Genomic DNA, 19,774 nt, shown 5'->3' on the forward strand with positions numbered 1-19,774 from the left:
CCTGATTTCACTCCCGTTTTTATTGGAGGTCGTGTTGTGGTCCTATTTATTATTTATAACTGTTGATGTAAATGTCCTTGGGTGTTGTGAGTCTTTGTTTGCTCCTTTGTTTTGATTGTTATTGTCTACTTAATGTTGGATACTCTGTTTACTCCGCAATTGCACAACAATTACAAAAACATGTAGCAATAATTTTAAACAATCGTTATGAGGGTAGATCTGGTGATTTTAATTGAAATTGTTAGTGTTATTGAGATTTTTAAAGAAATATTAATCTGATATATAATATAATTATAATTATGGACCATAATTTGCTATTGGGCTCCGTTTCCTATAACTATAGAAAAGTGATAAAATGTGAATTACTGTAAGAAAAGTTGTAACTACATCTAAAGATGCCATTATTTTTATCAACATACAAGTGTATGCTACTCTTCCCTAGAAAAAAAATTGAAATATACGAATTTCAAAGATTCTACAACTGTATTTTTGTGTCGTTTCTCGCGTTACTTTTTGCTTCCGAAGAGCATAACGCTGACCGATTTATAGATAATCATCACCGGCAAATTCGTAACTTTTGCTTTCAAATAACAAAAAACATCGACCAATAAGAATAGTGAGAAGAAAATGCTGACAACTATAAGTATTTATGTACATGTAGCAGATGTAAGAACAGTGGCGTGATTTTTGTGTCCGATTTCGTAACGCAATTTTTAGATGATGTAATCTGCTTTGTTGTAATAGAATTCTTAAAAACAATATGCAAATATGAACTCTCGCGAGATGTTCAAACAGGTAAATCCGAGATGATTTACATTCTTGTTTTGATCTTCGTAATAATTAAGTAAGAAAATGACGTTATCGTTATGCGTTACATTTCACACGAAACAGAAGTCCAGTTATTTATTAAAATTGTTTTTGTCCTTAAGTTCTAATCATTTCCGGTCATACGTGAAACATGTGACTAACATGTGATCACGCCCTTACAGCCGGACATACGATATTCTAGTTCTAAACATTGTTTTTGTTTCCAACGGGATGTTAGCAAACATAATCTGTAGACTTGTTTCGACTTGTTTAAAAAAGGAAAATACAATTTTCAAAGAGATTGCGCCGGGGGTCTATTATTTTCCTATGTGCATAATGTTACATACGATCTTGTGTGAAAATAAATGCTCATGACTTGACAAAATCGATTTCAGATTTGACCGACATTTAAACACACTACGTTTCCCAATAACAATGTAAAGGGTCCTTGGAAAATTCAATCGGAATTACGTCTCTTATCATGGTGCCGATGTTCGTTGGATTGATTTTGCTTCAGCAGTAAATATTACTGTATATTTTAGGTGAATAAAGATAATTAAATGAAAAATGCATGTTAATATACCGTTACACTTGGAATGTACAAAGTTGGTAACTTTGTCGCAATTTTTAATTATTTTTTTTTATTCATGTTCTGCAAACACTTTTCAGAAACGCAATAAACTTGTCAAAGGAAAAGTAAACTTTTACCAGGCATGACTTGAAAGGAAGTACTTTATTGATTTTAGCCCACTAAAGTAGGTTAAAATGTGGAAACCATGTAGATGGTGTACAGGTCACAAATATCACATGGTGCCTATTTTAAAGATTTTAATTCCAAGTTAAAAGTTTTTTTCTTTACTGGATTTAAAGAATTTTACATTGCCAATGATTTGGAATAAATTTTATATAACTGGAATTTCAAAACCAAATATAAATATATTTTTTGGCCAAAACATCAAGATACAACGATTATGGTATCCTGTATCAATGAAGAAAATATGGAAAATTCTGAATAAATTGTACTAATTGTTTTCAAAACAAGCACATATTTAGGAGTTTTATAATACTGTTACATTTAAGATGGATTTTAAGAAAAAGTATACTGTTCAGATTATTTTAAGCAGATTTTGCAATAAAATAAAACTAAAAAAATGCTTTCGGTTTCTTATGGTTTCCTGTCACGTTTAAAAAAAACTTTAATATAACATTGAAAATAGATTTTAAATATTAACATGAAGCAAGTAACACTAGTAATGGTGTTTATTTATGCCTTTTGAATTACATTGTGCAAAATAAAGAAAATAAAGATTGGTTTCCTGTTTGGTTTCCTGTCACGTAAACGGTGAATCATTCAAAATGTATTAATTTTTTCTCGAAAACTCATTTGTTCCATTCATACTATTCTAACACCAACACAACCCACAAAATAAAAGTTAAAATTTTAGAACTTATAAAAAAGGATACAAAAAGAAACCAAAGGCCGAATACCAAATTATGGTCCTATATGTATCCGTTATACACAATTTACCTAACTCATGTAACTATACTACTTAGAAAAATTGTTACATATGTTTCAAAATTTAAGATTGAACTTCCTCATTCTGAATTAATGTAATTACTAGTATTGATTTTAATGTCGGCATATATTAATTATATTTGCATGTGTTAAGATATAAGTATTGTTTAAAAAAAAACAAAGAAGCGTACAATGCTTAAGTTGATAAAAGAAAATCAAATAGCCGAAATATATATAATTATATTAATTGTCCCTTGTAAAATAATTTTTGACAGCAAATGTTCTGCTTGTGATTTATCCTATTGTACTGAATTAAAACACAAATGGAAGTTGATTTTGTTGAGATGAGTTGTATATGACTGATGAAAAAAATACTAGTATTTTAAGTATCTTCATATAACAACTAATCTTCCTTCTTTTATTTCAGCAATGAAGGCACATTGATATCCAGGGCAAGTATGATATAGTATTTTATAGCTGACTATGCGGTATGGGCTTAGCTCATTGTTGAAGGCCGTACGGTGACCTATAGATGTTAATGTCTGTGTCATTTTGGTCTTTTGTGGATAGTTGTCTCATTGGCAATCATACCATATCTTTTTTTTATATTATAGCTTGAGGCTTTTGAAAGTTTATGTTTTTGAAAAAAAATTTAAACCATCGGCATTGCCTGTTCTAGACCAAACTTGTTGAAGAATCTTGATAAAAAAAAAAAGTTCGCCATCTGTGTAGAGATTTTTGAGTTTGTGTTGTTTTTCTTTTAATTTTGAATAATGATTATAAAAAAAAGTTTTTAAAAGAAAATAGTATAACAAAAATCACTAGATTTATTGAATTGCATACAAGTTTGCCTCAGATTTTTTACGACTTAACTTGTAAAATGTATTTACAGTTGTATTCAGCAAAATATATTAAATAGAAATGCATTAATTTAGTAAAAATCTTAGAAATCTCAGTTTAAATCCATTAAAAAAAATCCGATCATAGCACGTCTTACTGTTTTTTCTTGCTATTTTTCTTAGTCTATAGAAATGAAATAAACGGCGACATTGAGATTACATTGATTTATTAAAAAGAATCAAGAAATACTTGAATCACAATGCACGAATTCTATTTTACAATGCGTATATTCTTTCACATTTGGATTACTGTTGTTCAGAATAGGGAAACTGTAACAAGTTTTTAGTTGACAGTTTACTAAAATTGCAAAAAGGGCAGCTAGAATTATTTTAAACGAACACGATACTCGTAAACCATCAATTGAACTATTTAAGGAATCTGTAATTATTCTTGTTACTTAAAGAATATTTTACCAAAAATCATTATTAATGTATAAATCAAAACACCAACTGGCACCAAAATGTTTATCCAATGTGCCTACAAGTAGTAAACAATCGTACAATACTCGACTTTCATCATCGGATAATTTTATTGTCCCTAAACAAATACAGATTTATACAAATCAAGTTTTTCTTTTAGTGGTCCAAAAGTGTGTAATTCACTGTCTAGTTAAATTAAAAAATCAAAAAGTATATCTGCATTCAAAAACTCTGACAAGTCATTTTATTTTAAAAAGTGTTTAATTTATAAGTTAAGCCAACAATGTATACCATAGGTGTTTTTGTTGTTGTTGTTATATTACTTTATATACGTCTATTGTTTACATGTATGAAATAGTAGATTAATTATGTTTTATTCATATTGTTATCATTGTATGTAGAGAGCCTTATTGAAAATTGGTTTAATCCAAATGAGTTACTCTCTTTAAATAAAGATATTATTATTATTATTATTATTATTATTATTATTATTATTATTATTATTATTATTATTATTATTATTATTATTATTATTATTATTACAAACACACAACTACAAGTTTTATTTCTGTGATGAATTCGAGAAGGGAAATGGAGAATGTGTCAAAGCAACAACAACCCGACCATAGAGTAGACAACAGCCCAAGGTCACCAATTTGTCTTCAATGTAGCGAGAAACTCGTCCTTCAGCTGGCCCCTTAAAAATGAGTATTTTAAACTTACAAAATGTATTTATCTTCTCTTATCACAATTGACACAAATTCGTAGCTACATATCTTAAACACAGGTTCACTATATCATATAACACCACGCGTGCAAGTGTATTAATGCATAATGCATAAAAAATAAATTTCCCTCATTGCAAATTACTTAATACACTTTCAAAACTATAAGCGGATTGTATAATTTGTCTTATGTGTAACAGCACTGAACACAAATCAAATAATATTGGTTTCTATCTTATACTGTATGGTAAAATAAACATGAGACCTTTTGAGAAAAAAAAAACCTCTTGTTGTAGAATATCAAAGCGCGATACGGTTTTGGTGTCACTAATCGACCATACCCTGAGACAGTCATTCCGGAAACATGCGTGTTTTTATTTTCGATAGAATACAAACATGTTGTTGTAACAAAATTGTTGATTCTGACACAGATATAACAACCGTTCCACAGTTTTTAAATGTCTAAGTGTTAAGGTTGACTTATGTAAGCCATTCCGCCGGGAAATCCATAACCTTCATTGTTCTTTTCGCCGTAAATCCATAGTCCAAACTTCAAATCTAATTCATGGCGTATATCATGAGCGCCACCTTTTGTAATTTTTTGACTAAATGTTGCATAATTGAATTCATTAATTGTCATGTTAAAAACGTCTGTTACACTCAGCTTCTTATTGTCGATTTTAAATCCATCAAATGGATATTTTAGGGATTTCACAGTTGTAACGAGACATGTTACACTTATGTAGCTGGTATATCCAGTTGGAACCGTGAAATTATAGTATGATTTGTAATGTTGAATTCCTGGTATGGTCATCATGTAGGCGTCATACTTAGGAATATCTTTCGGAAAACTAACAACCAGAACAGTCTCATTTGCATTTATGGTGGACAAGTGAGAATTGTCAAATTGATGAAAATTTTCTTTTTCGATATCAATTGAATATCCCCCGCTAAGTGTGGATATTTTTAATTCCGTAGCTTCATGACAGTAAACCCTTACAACACTATCGTTTCTTTTTGCAATCGTCGGAATAATGAAATCTTGGACGAGCTGGTTTACAGGTAATACCATTTCAATGAATGCGTTACAATAGAAGTTGTTTATAGCATTGCACTTGTTCCCGGAAACCACGCCTACTTGTTTGTTTGAAGTTACAATAGAACCAGAGAGGTCATAAATATGAGATATTTGCAATGTTTGAAGTTTTGATAGAGTAATTGTCAGTGTTTCGCCATTTCCATACGATAGACTTTTATATTTGACATTCGTACTGCTTACTGGAATTCTAAACTTTATTTGGACTTCTGTATTGTCCTGCAAACTCACGACACCAAGCAAACTTTTCCTGAGTTCCTCATTTTTAGATGGCTTAAATGTTGGGACAATGTATTTGTCACCAAGAATAGTAGATGGGACCGCCAAATATCCGTCAACAGCGGTATCAGAAACAAAACCATATAGGACAAAGGGAATAGTAGAATTCACATGGATTGCGTCATTTGAAATGCCATCTTTTGTGAAGAGAGAATTGGGAAGGTCTACTGAATTAGTATCGGAAGTTAGATCAATAGTGCTGATTAGTCCAATCTTAGAATATACACTGACAGTTCCGCTTTCCGAAGCACGAATATACAGTCGAGGAACATTATCGCTTCTTGGAGGTTCTGTAAACATGATGACGTAATCGGAATATCCTTTATCTGCAAATAGGAATTTATAAAATATATTCAACTTTGTACTTGCTTGGCTTTATAACGTTTTGATTTGAGCGCCACTGATGAGTCTTATGTAGACAAAATGCGCGTCTGGCGTACACAATTATAATCCTGGTACCTTTGATAACTATTAGCTTGCCATTGATCTTTGGAAGTTGCCGGCTTAACTTAATTATTATAGCATTTTCACAAAACAAAATATTCCTAAATAAATATTTGGTGTGTAACAATTCTATTACGCTTAGTGATATAACCGACGTTAATCACAATCAGTCGACAAAAGAATGAATTTAATTATTACATATATCAAGCATCAACCAATATAGCCATGATTGAGTAGGTGTGCTTTATTGATATATTGCATCATTTAAGGGGTTAGACTTTGGTCAAGGGAGATAACTCTTTAATTCAGTGATGCGTTTGTAAAAGTCAAGTTTTATTAATGTATTTTAAGCATTTACCTGAAACAGATTGAAAATAATCTATGTATCCTAGAAGCTTAGAACGTATTTATGAAAATGGCTGACACAAACGTACTGATGATTTCAAGAGTTATTTCCCTTAACCAAGGTCTACCACCTTAAAGAATTCATAATTATATCGAAGGAAAAGAGATGTTTCTGAATATTTTTTAAAACATACATTGACAAATTGAGATGTATATTTAGCTTTCGAATAGATTATTAGAAATTTCAAGAATACAAAGAACTTTCATTGATAGTAGAGTCTTTGTGATCCCCTCATAATATTTCCTCAGCACTGTTACTATTTAAACAACTAGTGGTTCGTATTGAATTACGTGCATTTTCAACAATGGCCACTCTTTGACATTGTAGACTAGAACTTAATTCATGACAAAAATATCTTTTTTGTTAACTGTAGGTTGCTACTCATTTTTATTGTGTATTGTTTCTCTTTTGTCTGCCTTATGTTATGTAGAAAAACGTAAGAACTATTTAACGGCAATATCTCCTCGATTTCTTCTATATTAATCTATTCGTTGATCTTATATTGCTAATCATTTTTACTGTTGACATTTTTTCTTTATAACTCATATAGGTACAAAAGAGGGACGAAAGGTATAAAATGGACAGTCAAAATTATAAGTCTAAAACAAACTGACAACGCCATGGCTAAAAATGAAAAAGGCAAACAGACAAACAAGTACACATGACACAACATAGAAAACTAAAGAATAAACAAAACGAACCCCACCAAAAACTAGGGGTGGTCTCAGGTGCTCCGGAAGGGTAAGCAGATCCTGCTCCACATGTGGCACCCGTCGTGTTGCTTATGTGATATCAAATCCGGTAAATAGTCTAATTCGGTAGGTCACATTTATGAAAGGGAAGGGGATTGTAGTTTGAACAAAAATACCGATCTCCGAGGAAAATTGTAAACGGAAGGTCCCTAAGCAAAATCTAAACATTAAACACGTCAAACGAATGGATAAAAACTGTCATAGTTCTGAGAGGTACAGGCTTTATTTTTTGTAGAAAAGGATGGGTTTAAGTTGGTTCTATATCAAGCTAAATTTTATATTGAGTTTGATATCTACACCATATGAAAGCCGGTGCATGCATATAAATATTTACCTTCACACTGTCGACCGAAATACCCGGATAAACATCCACAACTGTAACTGTCTCCTGTAACTTTACATGTTCCTTCATTTTGACAGGGATTGCTGTCACAAGCACTTACTGAAATTCAAAGTAAAGGCTTATGAAGCTGTTTCATTTCTCACTATATATAATTATTATATAGTTTAATAAGTAAATTGATTAGTATTAGGTAAATACTATTATCATCTATCATAAGCACTTACTCAAAGTATAATCTTACCATGTGATCATGCTGTTTCGATTTTCAATATATATTTCAGATATAGTTAAGAATGTAAATAAATAAGTATAACGCAAATACCCTTATTATCGTGTGCCATATATATTGACTGTTTAACGATGTTTGAAAGGAAGTTCAAAGTCCTATGTGCTATAACACACGAAAAATTAGTGTTCCATCGTAAATGACAAACATTTTAAGTAGTAAGTGAACAAGTGTAGTGTTGTCAATCATTATCCGAGATTTTAACTGTTAATTTTTCTCAACAGTTTCCGGTTTTTGAATACATTATGAATAATATAAGCTGATTTTGACACCTTTTTATGGTATTCTTTTAAAATACTTCTGATAAATTGATTGCCCTAAATAGATAGGTGTCGAAAGTACTGAATTGAGTCAACAGTAGTATACAGACTTTCATATCTCATAAATCAACTAAGTTACAAATCAAAGTTAAAAACAAAAACTGGGGTTATTGCACTGAACCGTAATATACCGCAATGGTAGGATGATCGACAGACAACCATCTCCAGCTTTGCATGTATATCCAGCCGTGCGAAATAATACTTATTCAAAATATCAACGTAGGACATTTACAAACGTAAATGTTACTATTAAACATATTAAACTTGCATGAGGTTTTTCAGATACATGAAATAGTGCATCTTCTGTAAATGTTTTATAAACAAACTAAAATTGAACTTACTTATAATGTGGTTGGCTGTTTAAAAACATTTTGTTCAAATATGACATCGGATGTTTTCATTTTGTCGACATATTTTATGACCCCATGTAATGAAATTTATCACTAGATTCAGATTCAGACAACTATATTTCAACTAAAATATCTCAGTTCCAACTTTTATTTCATAAGTTTAATATTTATAAAAGGTAGGTTATTCGCAAAATAATTTTTGATATTCATATTAAAGCTTATCCATATTGACAGATGTTTCCTAAGCAAAGTACTCCTCAAAACAATTTTGTAAGCAAAATCTACATAAATACACCTTTTATACATACTTATTTAATTCATTCACAATTTAAATAAGGTATATGCTACTAAATTACAACAACACTTGACAACAAAAGACAGATGAAAATACAGAAAAAAAGTAAAATAACAAAAATACCGAACTCCAAGTGAAATTCAAAACAGAAAGTCATTGATAAAAAAGCTCAAGCACATTTAAAGAATGGAAAACAACTGTCATATTTCTGACTTGTTACAGGCATTTCCTTATGGCATAGATCACTTATTAATGCCCGAACGGAAAGAACATACATTAAAGTAATACATATTTAAAACAAAATAGATTCTACGCATGTAGCTGCATCTTTATGAATAGGTGACATATTTAGGTAGTTTTGGTATCAAGGGAAAGCCTGGGGACTTTGGATCTCTGAAGAACCCTTGTTAGTTTCTTTTGAAAAATAAAAAAGTATATAAAGGTATATAGGAGTGCAAATTTGCCCTGTTGTTCATATTCGAAATTACTGTTTTGTACTATCAAACTTCCGGGAACAATTCAGCACAAGTTAGGATATGGTATATTGTTGCCATGAAATGACTGTCACTTTATATGAACTTAAGACAAAGTAGCAAATAATGCTTGAAACTGCAGAATTTAACATAGAAAGCAATGGGGCTATCAATTATTGGTTTTGTACCTTATGAACAAATTGGTGGAATACACCTGGTCTTATAGCTAGCTAAACCTCTCACTTTTATGATAAGTGCTTAAAATTCCAACATTTTGACAACAATGTTTGAGCAAAACAAACAGACATAATGGAATGGATTGAGAATTGTCATTTGATCTCATACAACATCTTCTTATATCTGTAATAGGTAAATGCGTCATAAATTGAGGTACAGCTTTAACATCGTAATATATTCCTAATCACAAAATATCAAGCTTGTCTTGTTAATCTTGACAGAGCGCATTACTATCTTTGTGTGTGCTTGGCCTTGATTTAGGTTACAACATAATTTGATGGTTATCAGATATTATCTTCCTTGTACTTACTTTGACACTGACCACCGGAAAACCCTCTCGCGCATGTACAGCTGTATGTGTTTCCGGTAATATCACAGGTTCCACCGTTCAAGCATGGATTACTATCACAAGGGCCGACTGCAAATACAAATTATGTATTTTACCAGTTTAATTAAAGTATGAAAGAAAACGTTTTCTACAAATTTCTACAATTATAAAGATAAGTTATTGAGAATGTTTCTCTTTTGAAATTTAATTCTTTCCAAGTTCCTCTGTCTGACTTTTCCGTCAAGCTACCAGAAAATGAAATGAATCTTTGTTTTACGACAGCGATGTATTTGTTCTGAAAGTTGCCATTAATGATAATAGAGTCTCCGGCATATATAAATTCATGGCTTTACAAAATAAAGAGAAGATACAAAGGGGCCAAGGAAATAAGCATTCTTCGAACTAAAATAAATACAAACAAAATGGTGGCTACAAAGGTAACAACCGACGAAGAACACGAACCCACTTTAAACATGGTTTGATTTCATGTGCGTCTAAAAGATAATAATCTGTAGTTGTAGCAAAATGTCAAAAATACAAGGGGTTTTACTCCTTATGAAAACTTAAAGGAATGATGTTGCAAAGTAGTTTAAAGAATTTTCAAAGTGAGTGTGAGGCCTTGGAAATATACCTGGGCATGAGCAGGGTTAAAAAATAAAAATAAAAATATACTGAACCCCATGAAACTTCACATCTGACAGTCTCTTATGAAATGGCAAAATCAAAAGGTCAAACGCCCAAACGAATGGAAAACAACTGTCATACAAGTGTGATGTTTAGTGCTATTAAACCAGATTCTATCCATCTGTTTTACATAAGAAAATGCCTGTACCAAGTCATGAATATGAGAGTTTTGGTCTATTCATTTGATGTGTTTGTCCTTTTGATTTTGCCATTTGATTAAGGACTTTCCGTTTTGAATTTTCCTCGGAGTTCAGTATTTTTGTAATTTAACTTTTTTCTTACTTGGTACGAGGCATTTCCTATAGCTTTCTTAACCTCTAACATTATTTATTTTTCTACTAAAATTATTTTTAAGAAGGAAATGCAGTTAAAATAAAGTCAAGACATCGAAAAATTGTTAACTCCATTTCTACCAAAAAAAATGATAAATTTCTAACGTTCGGGATCAGAAGCTAATACAAAATCTAAGACACTTATGTGAAATTGGCATTACTTTCAAAAGAATACAGCCACATGAAGTGATGTAATTATGGAATGGATATCGATATAATACATACCATCACACTGGTCACCTGAAAATCCAGGATCACAGGTACATTTGTATTTATCTCCCTTTACTTGACATAGTCCACCATTACTACATGGGTTGCTGTCGCATACACTCACTGCAAACAAAAGGTTTCTTAGCTTTTATGAAATTTGGTTCGTGTCAATTGAACGAATATGAACAAAAAAGTAAAACACAAATACTAAACTCGAAGACAAATTCAAAAAGGGGAAAGTTTCTAAAAACTGACAAAATCAATTTACAGGGTAGAAATTGATTACTGAACGAAAAGGATGAATCAGAATTTCAGGTCCTTAAATGCTCTTCTTTGAATTCCAAGTATAAATGGCCTGGGAGTTTTTAAATTAAAATTCCTTTGTTTATAAATCTTCTTGAAATAGTTTACATAGGAGTGGATTTAAAAAAAGTCCATGCAAAAATCGTAACAATGTTCCAAACACTCTTTCAATACTCAAATAGTAAAACAAGTCATATAAACCTTCACATCTGGAGCCTGCGAAACCAGGGCTGCATGTACAGGTAAAATTGTCGCCAATAGCTTTACACAGACCGCCATTAAAACATGGCTGGTTGCCGCATGGAGTACCTGCAAAAAAAGAAATAACTTCAGTTTTAAAAAAAATAATCGATAATAATCTCAAAATTATTGACCCAATAATTTATATGAATGATAACGATTTCTGATAATATGGAATATTCGTACGCAAATATGCATTACAATTTAAATAATAAGAATAAGCGTACTTCATTTCGGCTTATGTGACCATTTAACTTTTTTTGTTGTTCCAAGCGTCACTGATCAGTCTTTTGTTTGCGTAGCGTCCGACTGGCGTACCAAATGTTAATCATGGTAACGATGATGAGTTAATGAGTGCCAGATGTGGAGCAGGATCTGCTTACCCTTCCGGAGCAACTGAGATCACCTCAGTTTTTGGTGGGGTTCGTGTTGCTTAGTCTTTGGTTTTTTGTATGTTGTGTCTTCTGTATTATTATTTGTCTGTTTGTCTTTTTTATTTTTAGCCATTGCGTTGTCAGTATATTTTCTATTTATGAGTTTGACTCTCCCTTTGGTAGCTTTCGTCCCCTTTTATAGACCCCATTATCTTTACAATATTAATAAACAAAATATTTGCACATACTAGAACATGTAGTAAGTAATAGTTTCTAAACTGTACATTTGCACGTTTTCAAGAAAACAAAATTCGAACTTGAATGACAGATTGATTGAGTGTTGTTATTCGGTCAACTAAAACATTTTCATACAATGTCTTTAGCATGGCCTCAACAACCAAAAAATGTGTACCGATAACCATCCTTGTGTGCCTGATCATGAGTTATAAATGACATTGATCATTAAATAAAAACTGAAATTTGGAAAACAAACCTACCTTGCTGGAAGGCAGACGTTTCTGTTTTATTTTCTTCCTGTGATACTTTTCCTACAAAATCAAAAGAAGGGTAACATAAGAATAAGATGATGTGGTAACGTTGCGCACAATGTTCTCAAGACACGATGTTACACCAAAAAAATGCGACGTCAAAAAGTGTTTCTGAAATGTTGACGTCGATTAATAAAATCAAATTTTGTAAGTTTCATTCGAGTATTTTTATATGTTGTTGGTTGATTCTGTCTCTGTTTTATATGTCTTTTTATCATGAATTTCCTCAAGTTGTTGAATTGATTTAAAAATCTTTACCCTCAATGCACATTAAAAGGCTTGTCGTAAGTAATGATGGAAGAAAAAAGGGACGGAAGTATACGGTTTTCCATAAATAAATGAAACCAAAATTCTAAATGTGCAAACATTTAATAACAGGCTGCCTTAATGTCATGATGCATACCATCTGTTATTGTAAATTTTCCATATCTTGATTCAAATAAAAAAAAATCTGACATTCTGCAAGAAAATCAAAACATGTTAACTCTTGATTAATTTGAAAGGAATAATATTTTCCCTGACACACACATTGTGGTAATACAACCCTTCAATTACTTGAACACCAGCTTGAAACTATTTCCCTGAAAATTTAGTAAAATTTTCCTGTATGGGTCTTCCGTAAAAACTGCTAATATAATCCGGGTTGTATTAATTCAATGAAATACTTTTCGTCGCTGTTGGCAATTGCAATTAGTCTTTCAGTAACCTCCGTTTCATGCACAAGTTTATCATGACGAAAAGGTGCAACTTCGCTAGTACAGGTATTAACTCCATTCTGACAGCTATAGCATGAATAGCAGGACAAGTCACGAACAAAAACATTTCGAGAATTTGTACTTTTAATTTAGTCAATGCACCTTACTGAAGGGATGACACTTAATTTATGATCTATATCTATTTCGTGGAACTTCCACAGAGTAAAGAAAAATTCGCCTTTGACATTTTGACGACTGTATTGGTGTCTCCAGATTAGCTTTGTATAGATTGTCGAGTATAGTTCAGACTAGGTCGAGCATGGTTCAGGCTCGTATATAAGTTATAAGTGTGAAATAGTAATTTGGACGTCAATATTTTTGTGTCAAATTGTACTATCTTGTTAAGCTCATAATGTTTTATGATCATTTTATGACCAATGTGTATTAGATTTCTTGATAAGATTTACAGAATGAATTCACGTGTAAACAAATGAATTGGGGTCATGTGTGTTGTTTTAATTAGTTACAATGTAGTAGATTAAGAAATATGAGATCTGCAGACGATAATGCTAAAATCCAAATGGAAGCACATTTGAGAAATAAAATAATTTTTTTCTGCATTTGTATATCTAAAGGAAGTTTTTAATGAAAACGTAGATATTTGTAATTGGTTATATTCAAAAATCAATTTTTATATTAATTTTTATTAATCTTATTAATTATTTTCCCGGGTTTTAATCACGTGGGTTAAGTGAAATTTTAGAGATTTTGGGAATTTGCGGCATACGCACGCTGACTGTTCAGATATCAAGTATATTTTGTCAGCAGAAAAGATTATCATGTAAAGGTCAGTTTAATCATTTTATTATATGTTATTAAGCTACTTTATTGTATAGATGTTGTTTTATGTTATATTATTCTTGAAACTAGATTTTTTAGAATTATTATGTTTTTTATGAAATGCATAAGAATTGCCGAGTAGAAAAGCTTTGAAATTAAGTTTCATTATTTTCTAGAATTTGTTCATATGCTTTGTTAATCTATTATTTATTTTTTATTTTTCCCGAATTTGTTAAATATTATCTTCGTACTTTTCGTAAGCAGAAAATTGAGTAATTAGATTTGTTAATTAACTAACTCTTTAACTTGTAATCAATTTTATTGTCCATTTAACGGTAAAGATTATTTTCTTATCTTAATGTAAATTAAATAATGACCGGTGGTATTCCCTATTGTTAAATGATTATCTCAGGTCATTATTGTTCCTCACACACGTGTTGATAGTGATTAATGTAATACGATTTTTCATGCGCTCAGCATGGGATACTGCTGAAACCTTCTCTTATCTTTGGTATGTTAGGAATGCAATACGTCACGATGGTAATGACGTGCAATAGATGCCGGCGCATCCTACTTGTTGTAAACATCCGGTAAATTGTAAACAAACGCACGTGCATTTGTTGATAACAGTAGTTGTGAAAGTTTAAGTATTACAGTTGTATTGTATTTTATAGTTCTGTATATCTTTTGTAATCAGTTAGGTTTAGTTTTGGTTGAAATATATCTTATATGAATAATGATTTGTCTTTTCACTTTATTTCTTTAATGGTATTATTAATTTAAAATAACTGGATGATGGGTACTTATGTCATTTAAAATTAAAACAAACTCTTTGTTTCTTTTGTTTGTTTATATATTTTGTGTACTTCTATTATAGTAAAGTGATAGATTGCATTACACACTTTGTACTTTTAGATATTTTATTACATAGTTTGTTACTTATTTAGTCTAATAAAATTGTAGTTAAAAGTAAATCAAATTATTATGTTGACTAGGAATTATATTTACTGTTAATTAAATCGATGATACTTTCACGCTAATTGATAGTTGTTAAGAAAATGCATACGTTATTTTGATAATAATTGCTACATATATTTTGATATTTTCATTTCATGTCAATTTATTTATGTATTTACTATTGTGTCTTTGTGGGACTTTACTTGCTATTACGATTAAAACCATGTCAACGTAAATAGTTTCTTTTTCTGCCATGAAAGGTCTCACATTCATATAAGTACTGGTCGAGATCAAGTTCAGACTATTAAGTATGGTTCAGACTACAGTCGATTAATATCAAGTAAATTTCAGACCAATTCAAAATAGTCGATTACAAATCAGAACAGTCGAGTACAGATATAGGCCATTTCAGACTTTTACTGGTTTGTAGTGAATGTTTAATAGATTAAGTGGGAACCAAAGACCAGTTGTATACTTAAACAATAAGCTTTAAGCAAAAGTACAAAACAACTACCCAACAGACAAGAGACACAAATTAATGATCTAGGAGTACTCAGATTTTATTATCTTGATAACCATTTGGTAAATTCTTTGTATGTTTTGGTATTGTCATAAGTTGTATCTAGATATGTTTTTATACACTATAAATTAATATAAAATGCTTATCATAACCGTATATGGTTATGAAAATAGTTTTGTCAAAATATGCTTACTGTAACTTAATCATACACTAGTCATCAGTCACATAAGTACTACTAGATGACAATACAAACGATAAATGTTTATAACGATATAAGTGAGTAATATGTGTTCTTTACCACTGGCTAAGACGGACAGAACCACTATTACCATTATACACACAAAACAAAAAGTCTATAAAGAAAGGCAACAGTAGTATACCGCTGTTCAAAACTCATAAATCCATGGACAAAAAAACAAAATCAGGGTAACAAACTAAAACTGAGGGAAACGCATTAAATATGAGAGGAGAACAACGACACATATAAAGCTATGTACAAACGTACAAAGCTATGTATAAAGCTATGTACAAACACGTATAAAGCTATGTACAAACGTACGTATATTTTGTGCCTACACAAACATCAAATGTCTAAAAAGATATGTGAGTAATATAAGTTCTTACCACAGGGTAAGACGAAAAAAACCACTATTGTGATAATACCAACATCAAATGTCTAAAAAAAAAAATATATGAGTAATATAAGTTCTTACCACTGGCTAAGACGGACAAACACACTATTGTGATTATACAAACATCAAATGTCTAAAAGAATATATGAGTAATATAAGTTCTTACCACTGGCTAAGACGGACAAAACCACTATTGTGATAATAATAACAGCAAATGTCTACAAAAATATGCGAGTAATATATATTCTTACTACTGGCTAAGACGGACATAACCACTATTGTATTAATACAAACATCAAATGTCTAAAAAGATATGTGAGTAATATATCTTAGCACTCATTAATAAAAACAGAGAGAACCACAATTGCGATTGTAAAATAACAATCCTAGTGCTAAAGATAAAGTCTTCCATTTATAAGTGAGTAATAAATGTTCTTACCACTGGCTAAGACGGGCAGAACCACTAGTGGGATGATACAAACAACAGATAACAGTCCTAATGCTAAAGATAAAGTTCTTATCACTGGCTAAGACGGACAGAACCACGATTGCGATTATACAAACAACAGATAACAGTCCTAGTGCTAAAGATAAAATTCTTACCACTGGCTAAGACGGACAGAACCACGATTGCGATTATACAAACAACAGATAACAGTCCTAGTGCTAAAGATAAAATTCTTACCACTGGCTAAGACGGACAGAACCACGATTGCGATTATACAAACAACAGATAACAGTCCTAGTGCTAAAGATAAAATTCTTACCACTGGCTAAGACGGACAGAACCACGATTGCGATTATACAAACAACAGATAACAGTCCTAGTGCTAAAGATAAAATTCTTACCACTGGCTAAGACGGACAGAACCACGATTGCGATTATACAAACAACAGATAACAGTCCTAATGCTAAAGATAAAGTTCTTACCACTGGCTAAGACGGACAGAACCACGATTGCGATTATACAAACAAACGATAACAGTCCTAGTGCTAAAGATAAAGTCTTCCATTTTCTCCTATCCTTCAGAAGTGTCTGTGTTCCATAATCATCCTCCTCATTCACCAGTCTACTCATCTGAATATCATCACTGCCTTTATACACAGTGTTGTAGGAATCCATCTTGTCGCATCGAATTCCTTAACTTATGACATACTGACCAGAACATTAGTAAATATGTACTTATATCAAGTACTTTCGTCAACTAGTATCTACATCCGATGCTTAAGTGTCTAGTATAAGGTACTAGATATAGACATCTTGATTTTGTATCTTCATAAGAACCAAATGAATTTAATTGTCATGGTTTGACATCGTGTATCATAGGTTAATGTCCTACAGTACACACAAGTTTATCACAGTGACTGCTTGTGAATGTGAGTGTTTCACTCTGTAATATTTTTATAGATTCTGTGTTGTATTACTAGTATGAGTCATGACAAGTTGTACATTACAGTGTTCAGCACTCTAAATCACTTGCAAAAAGCCAATAAGTGGGTATTATTCAACGCCCTCAAAAGTTATTTTCAACAATTCAATGCAATTCTATTATTACTTCGAGCAAATAAAGCTTATCAGTACAAATATAATATATATTCAAATACAAATATATCATAAATAAATAAATACATAAAACATACATAACTGATAAATGAATACATCCGAGAAGAATGATGATCTATATTAAAGATTGGTAACTTATAACATGCCTGTTCTACGTTTAAATGCATGGAAATTTTTTTTACAAAGGTTACATATGTCGTTTACATTTTCTGTGCTCAACAACTGTATAAGCTTAAATGACGATGGTCGCTTATAATAATATGGCTTTAAGTCATAAGAAACCTCAAATTAAAAAAAATCATGCATATGTCTTTTTATAACTAAATGGATAGTTTTCATTTTACAACTTATGTACATATACTTTTTTCTGAGGAAAATTCTTTAATTTGTCCACATTTAGAAGAAGTTTATTTATTTTTAATTGCTTGCTTGCTTGCTCCTTATTGCATTATAGCAATCACACTGTAAAATTAAATGAAACTCGTCTTCTATTGTATTTAAAGTACAGAGGGTACATTTTTTCTGATCTATTAACACCGTGATATCGTTCTGTTTCAACATATAAGTTACAAGTATATGAAGAATATCTTAATTTTCTCGTTAAATACACTCTAAAATTCACATGTTTAGTAGGTAAAATTGTAAACAAACATTATTTACACAGTATTTATACAAAAAAAATATTTTGGCGAGCCATCCAATAATTGATTCAAGTATTGATTAGCTTGATCAAATATTCTAGTTTTGATCAAATATTTAACAAATGAGACATGTTATTTACCTCAAAAACATCAACACAAATAAACACCCAACGAATGTTTAACCATCAAACTGAATAAAAATGTATGTTTTTACATGTTACTTTATTTATAAGGAAACGGTGTGCAGAATCACATAATATTCTGACTTCTAGTCAAGCTGTCGTTACTGTTATTTCTCCACGTTACATGTTTTGTATTTTTATTGGGAGAAAGGGGGGGGGGGCAGAGCAATATTTTATTATTACGTTTTTGGTATTGTCCGTCACGTGGCCAAACCCTCGACCTCCCTTTTAATAGTGATCACGAGACCTCTGAATCAGTTTTTTTTTTATCAAGAAAAGTATGTAGTCTACATATTTGTTCATTACTCGTTTACAATTATTTATCATTGTAGACTATTCTTGTCCTTTTTTCTTCTTCTTCTGTCATGTCTGTCATGGCGCTATCGATTGTTTTTACTTTGTTAGTTTGAAGATCTCTTTTAAATATCTTCCATCTCTTACTTCTTTTACTGTACTACGTTTATTTATGGGAGTTAGCCTCTTAGAATTTGAAAAAATTCAAAACAAATACATGTATCCCATAAGAATGCGAAACCAATTATAAATATTTCAAAATAACCACTCAAGATCAAGAATCGTATTAAGTACATGTAAAACCACTTAAAATGATAAGTGTTGTGTTTAGCTGCTAGAATATGTCAATGTTATGATCTTCATTTCTGAATTTGAATTGCGCAGGAATGTGATTTTTTAATCTTTGTGATCTCTATTACAATAATGGAGAGTCGAAAGATACAAGGATAATTCAAACTCATAAGTCGAAAAATAAACTGACTAGTCAACGCCATGGTTTAAAATGGATAAAAAAAAACCAGACAATTGTACACAAAATACAAAAGAGAATACATAACGAGTGAGAAACACGAATCCCGCAAATAAAAATAGGGATGATCTCAGGTGCTCCGGGAGGGAAAGCATATCGTACTCCACATGCGGCAATCGTCGAGTTGCTAATTGCAACATTAAAAATACTTCTAATAGTGTTATTACGACATTAGAAACATATCCGCTATCATCTGTGAAACGGGTATATATATATATATATATCATAATATTTCAACAAATTTATGGATGG

The 19,774-nt window shown here is 31.2% G+C and overlaps 1 protein-coding gene across 1 annotated transcript; it reads right to left on the reverse strand.

The window, feature by feature from the left end:
* Positions 1 to 4,721: 4,721 nt before the first annotated feature.
* Positions 4,722 to 17,762, reverse strand: LOC139502939 (uncharacterized). The gene is made up of 7 exons (XM_071292613.1): positions 17,243 to 17,762; positions 12,617 to 12,667; positions 11,707 to 11,814; positions 11,218 to 11,325; positions 9,959 to 10,066; positions 7,679 to 7,786; positions 4,722 to 6,068 (listed from the first exon to the last, which is right to left on the reverse strand). The coding sequence occupies exons 1-7, from the start codon at positions 17,433 to 17,435 to the stop codon at positions 4,837 to 4,839; spliced, it is 1,908 nt and encodes a 635-aa protein (XP_071148714.1). The 5' UTR covers positions 17,436 to 17,762; the 3' UTR covers positions 4,722 to 4,836.
* Positions 17,763 to 19,774: the final 2,012 nt, after the last annotated feature.

This window comes from Mytilus edulis, chromosome 14 (assembly GCF_963676685.1).
Source record: "Mytilus edulis chromosome 14, xbMytEdul2.2, whole genome shotgun sequence".
Taxonomy (NCBI): Eukaryota; Metazoa; Mollusca; class Bivalvia; order Mytilida; family Mytilidae; genus Mytilus; species Mytilus edulis.